Source organism: Blennius ocellaris (assembly GCF_963422515.1).
Source record: "Blennius ocellaris genome assembly, chromosome: 3".
Lineage (NCBI taxonomy): Eukaryota > Metazoa > Chordata > Actinopteri > Blenniiformes > Blenniidae > Blennius > Blennius ocellaris.
Genome location: NC_137652.1, coordinates 10,164,853 through 10,174,477, shown reverse-complemented (window position 1 = coordinate 10,174,477; position 9,625 = coordinate 10,164,853). Strand labels below are relative to the sequence as shown.

General features: G+C 39.8%; 2 protein-coding genes across 2 annotated transcripts; one reads left to right on the top strand and one right to left on the bottom strand.

Moving 5' to 3' along the window:
- Positions 1-240: 240 nt before the first annotated feature.
- Positions 241-3,940, bottom strand: primpol (primase and polymerase (DNA-directed); the record flags this gene model as incomplete). Its single annotated transcript, XM_080520545.1, has 13 exons — positions 241-453; positions 560-606; positions 697-773; positions 856-964; positions 1,544-1,630; positions 1,732-1,832; positions 1,917-2,079; positions 2,392-2,537; positions 2,614-2,716; positions 2,801-2,948; positions 3,340-3,478; positions 3,575-3,669; positions 3,767-3,940. The coding sequence occupies 13 exons, from the start codon at positions 3,938-3,940 to the stop codon at positions 247-249; spliced, it is 1,596 nt and encodes a 531-aa protein (XP_080376671.1). The 3' UTR covers positions 241-246.
- Positions 3,941-6,419: 2,479 nt separating this feature from the next.
- Positions 6,420-9,195, top strand: LOC308149056 (ecto-ADP-ribosyltransferase 5-like). Its single transcript, XM_080520698.1, has 4 exons — positions 6,420-6,485; positions 6,740-6,824; positions 6,900-7,618; positions 8,378-9,195. The coding sequence occupies exons 2-4, from the start codon at positions 6,765-6,767 to the stop codon at positions 8,469-8,471; spliced, it is 873 nt and encodes a 290-aa protein (XP_080376824.1). The 5' UTR covers positions 6,420-6,485; positions 6,740-6,764; the 3' UTR covers positions 8,472-9,195.
- Positions 9,196-9,625: the final 430 nt, after the last annotated feature.

Sequence of the window (9,625 nt, the reverse complement as noted above, 5' to 3'; positions counted from 1 at the left end):
TTTTGTGTTGAAACAAAATTATCGAATCTTTTTCAATTGTACCAAATTGTCTTCCAAAACAATGTTTAGTTTCAGGTTTTTGTTTCTGTGCATTAATACTTTCATCATTCACAACACAGGGCAAGAGCAAGTTGCATAGAAACATCTGATTTTTACATGAAAAGTCGCGCAGTATTAATCTCACTCCAACAGTTTGGGAAACCATTTACATTCTGCTTAAATGTTCGCTTTAGTATGGCCGTCTCCCTACGAATCAAAGTCTGCGACACACGAGAGCAAAAGCTGATCCGAGACCTCTCCACCGCTTTTTTCAAAGTCGTTCAGACTATCTAAATACTCCTGATCGTCCAGCTCGTTGTCCCACGTGTCGGCGGTTTTCTCTGAATCCAGCGTCGTCTGACTGGGTTCAATGTTTCCAGCGTCGTCCATTACGAACGCCTGGTCCTCTTCATCCTGTATGAAGACGTCAGACATCGTCACCCATGCAAGTGTTCGATCAGAAAACGAGAGAACACACTTTAGCCCAGCCCGTCAGGATGTTACTTAAATAAAAACCTACCAGTGACAAGATGTAGCTGACACAGATCTCCTGTGGCAGCGGGTAACCTGTGATCATCGGGTGCAAATTATAACCTTGAGAGACAATGTGACCATAAATTCAAGTCCATGCGGCGACGCTGTGGGGCTATGACCTACTGGAGGACCTGAAGTTCCTGCATTCAGGATCGTGACACTTCTGGTACCAAACTTCCTCTCTCAAATCCACAACAATCCTGCAAAGGAAGGTGAGAGCAGTTCAAATAGAACAACGCCCAGAGACATCCTGCGGGTCGTCCTGCGTGGGACAGCACATACATGATGTTGTTGCTTTTATGAAACCTGCCCACATTCTCGCACCAGCGGTATTTGGCGATGTCGTAGACGAGAAGTTGTTCTGCAGGAAAGTAGTTCCATCGTCTGATGCCTGCTCAAGTTAGACAAGACCATTAAAGTCACACGGATCAGCATCAACTGTGTGGCTTAAGTTTTGTTTCGATAGAAACGTATATTTGCCATTTGTTATATCGTTTTGGAAAACAAGACCAAATTGTTTTGAGGAAGTAAAGTCGGTAAGTTTTTGATAAAGATAAAAAATTATTAGTACTAGTAACACCTGGTACCTGCCGAGTATCTGGTCACTTCAATGTTGGTGTCAAACTGCTATTCATCACATTTATCCATTCACTCACACACCATCCAACCTGTTCCACTTCTATTGGGCGCAATTTTAGTGTCTTAATATTTCTGTATATTAAATGCAAGATGATGGATTGAATCCAACAATCCACTGGAACCAAACTAATTCACAATCGCCAAAACAAGCACATATGTCACTCGCACACAATGATTGAACTCTTCTATTTCAATTCTCCACAATTGAGGTGAAGAAACATAGCCATATTAGGGAAACTCGAAAAACTTTGTTTATAAGCTTGTGTGATTGACGTTTTATAACAGAAATAGGTTTTGCCAAGTCCAATCATATATAGACAGTGATACTCACTTCCTTGTATGTTGTCCTTTCTAACTGTCGTCAATACAAAATCGTCCACTTCTTGGTGGGGTGATGACGTCCACCCCGAGAACGTGGCTGCCAAGAATGTGTGGAAGGAAAAGTTACAGTTAATTAGTGTGCACATATCAAAAACAGCTGTTAGAAAACGGTGATGGCGCACCTGGGCTGGAAAGTACCTGAACTGGAAGCGGATCCTTGCTCTTGACGAGGAGTCGTCTTGATTTTGGGTTGATTTGCTTCTGGGACGTCCCAAGTCAGAATTCTCTGACCTGTGAAACTGATGGCATGAAGGGTGAGCACTTGATCTGACACTCCAGACACGTCCGGGTCATAACACACGTTAAAACGGTGCTCACTTTACCTCAAGTTACACACCAAAGAGGCCAGGAATATGCTCTCCTCTGGGGAAATTCCCTCCTCCGCTTTGCCAATAAACTGGTTGTCTCCTGCAACCGTGAAAGCGGCGGACTTCCCAACTTTTGACGACTTGTAAAGTCGGAAGTTTCTGTTCCGGGTGTACACACCTGTTGTGACAAAAACAAAAAGGTGCAAAGAAGTTGTGGTGAATAAAGGCTGAATCTAGTACAAGACGGGACAGAAACAACTTGCTGTAATCATTACATTTGTTTTTATACTGCATGGAGACTGGCATAGTTTCGCAGTAATATTTTAATCAACGTTCAGGTAATAAAACAATCAACATTTGATTCATTCTTGATATGGACACTTGGAAAAAGGAAATGCATGCGACCTGTGTAGCGGTGGTATTTGATAATCCTCTGTATGGGACTAAATGTCGGGAGGAAAAAGGTGAAATAAAATGTAATTCTTCTCACCGAGATCAACAAATAGACCGTCTTGGCCGTCCTTGTTTGTCACCTGCAGGAAGCTGAGGTCTTCCTGCTTACATCTCTTCATCGGGGGACTCTCAGCCATCCCGCCTGCCTGTGCTGGCTTCCTCTCAGGAACAGCACGTCTCCTGCTGTCAGCACAATAAAGAAAATGTCAAAAGTAAAGAGTGGTAATAAGAACATAAATGATTTGTATTTTAAACGAACCCTTCTGCCGTGTTTTCTGCTTCTGAATTCATCCCATCGTCCACGTTACTTCCACTCTTCTCTTTGTTTAGGACGGGCTTCAGGATTGCATGGATGAACCTTCCTGCCCAGGAGAGAAAAGAGAAACCCGAATGGCTTTGTGAGTTAGGAAACACAATATGACGCGTCCATGGAAGCTCAAACTCACCCACATGGATGTTGTCTTTAAAAGCGGCATTCTGGAGACTAAAAATAAGGTGTCGACTGTACTTCTCCTCCGTGCTGGAGTCCAGGTTGAGGACATCCTTCACAGAGCATTCGACCCCATAAACCTCCAGTAACTTCTCACAGACATACTGTCAACACATAGAACACAAACAAGTAAATACAGAGAATTATCTTCATTTTTACAAAGTATTTAGGTGAAATATTATCCAGTAAAATTTTATACAACATAAGCGCAAAGACCACTGATGCCAGGTTTGTGCATGTGTGTATAATTTATGGAAGCAAGTCAGAATAAGACCAAAATACATTTTCATGGTTGAAGAAGACAACCATATTGATGAACATTAAATTAAGGTTATACAAAAAGCCAAATTACATTCTTTTTATGTGAAATTGGTTCGTCTGATTGTTTCTAATCTGGTGTTGCAGATGTGCTACTTAAATAAACTTCACATGAAAATGAACTGCTTGTATTTAGACAGATTGTTAGTGAATGACGACACAAAATATGAGCTGCACCTGGATGAGCATAGACACCATCGTTCTCCCATCGGACCCTTTGTTTGAAGGCTTGTGGAACTCCAAGTCAAAGTAAAGCTTACAGACCGCTCCCTCTGGTATCACCTCATAGCAGTGCATCAATGACTGAGAGAAAGTCCTTCAAACAGTAGGAGAAAGGTCTTAATCATGCAGATCAGCACCACAGAAGAACCTACCTTAATTTTTTTTTTTTTTTGAAACGGCTTCTATTTACCTGTAGTAGTGCCACAGCTCACTGTAACTCGTCACCAGGTAGATCCTCTGTCCCTGGGATGCATTTTCCTTTTCAAGTGCAAACACATGTACGACCTAGGAAATCCCCACAACTGTTGGTGAGGTTTGCATTCACTTTATAATCATGAGATGTACCGTCCTGGTGATAAAGGCAATATCGTGTCTCGTTTACCTCTTTGCAGCTCTGAGCGAAGCTGATGGCAGTGCTTTGACGAGGGAAGAGTTTCCAGACGGAGGAAGGCTGGCAGGGCCACAGTCGAGGTTTGTAGCGTGTCGTCAGAGGATTTTGATTGAACGACTGAGCAAGCTGCTCCACTTTCTTCAGCCGGGCTCCCCACTTACTCATCCTCGGGCGTTTATTGATCACTGATACTACTATTTACTGTTCCCATGGGGATTTGTGAAACAGCTAAGGGGACGAATTATCGGCAGTGATCCTTTTCCACCTAAAAAATAAACTGGAATTATGTTCGGAAACAATTAAGATAATAGATCACTCTTCATCATCCACAAAACGTTGCAGCCTGAGTTTATATAAACTCACAAGAACCACAATATAAAGTTTGTAACCTCATGCACAAATTGTACAATTACTGAATATCTCCTCACTGACAGGATGATGATGATGATGATGACAGTGACAACACTACATTATCAACCACATTTAAATCATTTCTAATACAGATTCCTCCTAAAGATGCAAGGTTCTTCACATATGAGAGGTTCGTTGACCAGTGAACCCGAGTCTAGTCACTTTCAAAAATATGTATATTTCTCATCAAACATCAGATTTGTTTGAAATAATAATGAATATTTAAATAATGTGAGCCGAGAAAGTGCAGTACTTCAGAGAACCTCAGGGGGGCGGTACAGTCAACTCCTGTCACATCAAACCTTCTCACAACACCATGACACACTAGAGGCTGTCTTTTACTTCTAAATAAGTATTTTCAAGACCTTGACCCCCAAACTGTACATTTATCATAAATGAGTGCCTCATTCTGGACATTTCATTCGCAGACTTTAACGTTTTGCTAACGCGGTGTGGGCCACACCGTGTGGCGAACGTCGTGGCTCACCACTAGACTCAGACTCGCTCGGGTTTAACACTAACACATTATAAAAGTGTACAATACCGTTTAATAAAGTAGATTAAAGTCCACTTGGTTTCCTCAGTCCTCGGTGTAACTACAGTAAAAAACACAGCTGGAGTTTGTTTTCTATTTGGCGCCTCCGGAAACGGAACCAACGCCACTTCCGGTCACGAGACCGCTCATTAGTATGTACTTGAATTATATTTATTCTCGACATAGTATTTAGACTTTTTTCTCTCGTGCATGGTGAAATAAAGCCTGCCTCCTGTCGTTATTTTTGTTGGTTATTATGAATAAATAAAAAATAAACTTATTGTATATTTTGTTTATATATTCAGAAAACGGCAATGAGATTAAATATTCCAGAGTCAGAAGTCTGTTCATAGTCAATGTTTTATACTCTGTCAGTAATAATACAAAGACACAGGATAACACATTAGATAGTTTCTGTGAAGTATTTTTAAAATCATAGTCTGGTATGTGAAATACAAAAAGTGACAAGTAAGACGCAACAAACAGCAGAAACAAATTTAAGTGTGACATATACTGTCATATTTAATCAATATTTTTTCATTCTCTTTTTTACCTCTCTCAAAAGGTATCTCTATATTTGGCCATGTTATGTACTGTGTAAATATTGTTGACAAATAATAATAAAATAAAACAAAGTACTATGTTCCTTTAGTAACGTCTAAATGTAGTTATGAAAATGGTCTTGAAAACCCCCCAGAAAAAACCCACCAGATTATATTTAAATAAAACTATCTCATCTCATCCTACTTTTTACACGGTAGTTCCAGACGACATTAACTTCTCTGAAGCCTGGTACTGCTTGACTCTAAAGAAGATGTGATGGCTTCCAGCCAACAACACTCCCTCATTTTCATTTAATTTGGACAAAGGGTTTTCTGATCATGAACTAGCCATCCACAACCCCGAGTTCCTGTTAACTTTCCCCCGATCCAGTAATCAAGGAAGGAAGTGAAGTGAGACGAAGGTGGGAAGTGGAACATGTTTCCATAGAAAGAAACAAAGAAAACAATGCAGCGCACTAGCTATATTCATCAACTCTTTGTGTTTGGTAAGATATCTTTTGCATATTTTATGAGCAGTGGAGTAAGATATGGAAATCATTTTCAATAATTGCTGAAGTTTCTGTACTGCTTTAAAACCTCGGTAGTACTTCCACTGAATGCATTTGTTGTGTAGTTCCTGATGTAAACAAGATCAAGAGTTCAGACAAGATGAGAGTTCATGTGGTTCAATTATATTTCCTCACAATCAAAACGAAATATCTGCCTCACAGTTGCTGGCATTACAATATATATGGTATAGACTGCCGCAGCCTCATAATCTCCTTAAACTTTGCATGCAACAATGAATAATGGACACAAATGCATGTTAAAGGGAATCACTTTAAAGTTAATGGGATAATTTGAAGGAAAAGAAAGGCATTACGCTTGAAAGAATGATGGATCATGGCCTGAACAGGATTGGAGAGACAATTTAATGCTGTTGAGATGTGAATTTGGATTAAACACATATAGGTTTATAACAGGAGCAACAAATCTGCAGGAGCATGCAGCCACACGGTAGCTAAAGCAGAACAAAATACTGGACAGTGGGTCTCCCAATGGCATGTTATTTCCTTCCACAGGAAAGGAAAAAGGAGTTGTTCAGCAAGATAAGTGGCTCCATTTCCTCGGACACTGTTGTGCAGAGAATCACTCCCCTGCAGTTTGATGGACCCGATTTTCTGATTCTCTCTCACACACACGCTAGTTTTCCTCGCTTAAGGTATGTGTCGCTTGATTTTTTTTCCACATTTGCTTGTCTTTCATTTTTGTCTACATTTATTTGTAACCTGGGCTGGATGAGTGTGCCCCTTCCTAAGGAAAGAGGAAACATTGTAGACAAATTGGGGCTTGTCTGAAACCAAATTAGGGCTTGCCAGAGCCGAGCTCATCCCCTCATGTGTCAGACAACTTTTCGTTCAAGTTTTATCCTGCAGTGTTTTTGCAGTCTTTGTGTGTGTGTGTGTGTGTGTGTAGAAGGAGAGGAAGAGGAGCCTTCAAAATGTGGGCCAGGAATAAAATGCTTCTTGCTACAATCTGCTTCACAGCTCTCTTCTATGAAGTAAGTACGATTCCTTGCACCAATGGGCTTGTGACTAATGAACTGTGTTGACTTCACTGTAAATTCCACTTGAAGGTCGCTGCAGGGAGTGAAAAGCTCCTGGACTCGGCCTCAGATGTGCTGGATGACATGTACAGTGGATGCCGTCAGCAGGCCATGGAGAGATTCATACTTTCAGGCCTGCTGAAACAGGAGCTCAACCACAGTGCGGGATTCCAGAGAGCGTGGACCTCGGGCAGCAAGTGTTCGGCCTTGATCCCTGGAGGAAAACAAGCTCACACAACTGCTCTTTCTGCTTATGTGCTCGGGGAAAAAGAAGACTTTCTGAAGGACTTTGACAAGGCAGTGGAGACAATGGGCGTAAATGTCAGCACCTACGGGATGCACTTCCACTTTAAATCTCTTCATTTTCTGCTCATGGATGCCATGACACTGCTGAAGCCCAAGAGGTGCCAGACGGTGTTCCTTCTCTGGGAGGAACCTGGCATCCCAAAAAAAGGCTCAATCATGAGATTTGGCAGTTTCGCTGTAGTTACGTCAAACTTTCAGGGACTAAAGAAGCTTGAGGACCTCGACAGCCTTGTCATTTTAAACATCACCTCTTGCTTCTTTGTCAATTTGGGGGAAAACATCTGCATCACAGAGAAAGACAAAGTTCTCTTGTCTCCAGCTGAAGAGTTCCTAGTGGAAGAAGTGAATAAAATAGTTGATGCTGATGATGATGCTGAATACACAGAGATTGTGTTGAAGTCTTCACAACTGAACAGCACACACAACTGTTTTGTGTTTTCAAGGTAAGCCTCACATTTTGTACGTGTTCGTGTTTATAAGATGCAGATTCATGATTGTTTGTTAGAGAATGTGTCATTCACAAAGTCATTAACACAATTCAGCTACAACAACGTACACATAGTATCTTTCTGTGCATATATTAAATCTTTCCCAAATAGTTGCACAATGTTTCAGGCTCAAACACTGAAATACTTCATCCTAATACTTAAGACTTGAGCATTAATCATCAGCATTGGTATGTATTGGTATCTAATATTGGTGTACTTTCAAAACAACCATCTGAATCACTGTGAAATCAATAGCAATATAAATCAACATTTTCAAAGTATAAGAATATGAAATATGTTTGGGTTTTTTTTTACTATGTGAAAATCTTCCTTAAATATATTGGCAGCTTATAGTCCAAGTTGTGACTGGAAAATCGTGGTTTCTTATTATTTGCTGTAACACAGAAGCTGAAACCCTGTCAAACCTGGCTGTGACTGTCAGTTATAACACAGTGCACCACTCTTACCTTCACATCTAGACTTCAGCAAATGGACGATAACCAACGCATTTTATTTGTTATCTCATGAATAATTTAAAACTGAAATCAGATATTGCACTACTTTCATAAAATCTGTTTTTTTGTGTGAAGTTTGAAAGTCCAGAGAAACTATATTGAAATGTTCCCAGTGAAATGCTAAAAAAAATGGCTATAACTGAAGTGATTGAGAAATATTTTAATGTTATACGTTTCTCCCTTCTCTCCGTCTCTGCAGGTCTCCGGCTGCTGTCTCCACCCTCTGGGTGGCATCTCTCCTCGTCACCTTATCTTTTCTTTATCTGCCTGTTCAGTGTTTTAGTTTTGTCTGAGAGTAGTAATATTAAAGAAAACAGCGGTGTGTTCCTTTACTGCTGCCAACTAACGTGCCCGAATCAGCAGCCAAGATGTACTCATGTGACAGTTTCTCTTTTTGCAATACATTTTGAAAAATAGATTAGATTAAATTTGCTTTCTTGAACAAGAAAAACTAACTCTGATATTTACAGTTTGTCTCTGAAACCTTGTAGACTTTGGGTATGAGAAATGAGGGACAAAGATCCGTGCATATGCTGAATATGTTGCAGTATATGTTCAGAACTGTCTTCAATGAGATTTTGTATTAACAAACAACCCACGGCTGAATCTTATCAGAGCTGTTTACAAAAACAATAACAATGATGAAGACAATTTATTAGACTGCATGTTCAAGTGGGTTGTTTTTTTTTGTTGTTTGTTTTTGTTTTGTTTTTTTAATCTATATACTTCTTACCTTTATATTATTAGCATCACAACTTGGGCAGCGGACATTTTGAAGCCAGCCTATTTACTTTGTTTTAACTGAAGCAGCTCATAGAGGTTTATCGCCTTACTGTCTGGGGTTTCTTTTGCATTTTCAACATCATGTGAAAATCTTGTTGACTTTATTACTTACATCAACATGTGAATGTCTCTGAACTCAGATATTTCTTGTTTTATCTTTCTGTGTTTAGTCCATGCTCAATAAACAGCCTGATAAGTTTGGGAAAAAATTAATAAATAGATCAGAAAAACAGATTTGAGATTATTTTTGGCTCAGTAAAATGAAGCTGATGTAATCTGATCAAGGTTCAGTTCATTGTTGTTTCATTCATGTTACATTTAGGAGTTCCAGGTCCCCCCAAAAAAATGAAGGTCCATTGTTTTAGAGTAATAGATTAACAATTGTCATCATTATACACAAATAAAAAGAAAACATACATGCAAAGAATTCCCACTCATGAACACAAATTCCCTATGAAGTATTGTTTATTTATGATTTGTTTTGTTATCGGCACCAAATCATCAAAATGTAAAAAAAAAACAGTGTTTATATCGTCATACATACGATGAAAGAAATACTCACAGTAGATGATGACCCCAACAACAATCCATACAAACAAGCTTCCTCCAGCTAACAAAAATCCAACCAGCAAGCACTTGGGAATTTACATTCTGTCATAAATGC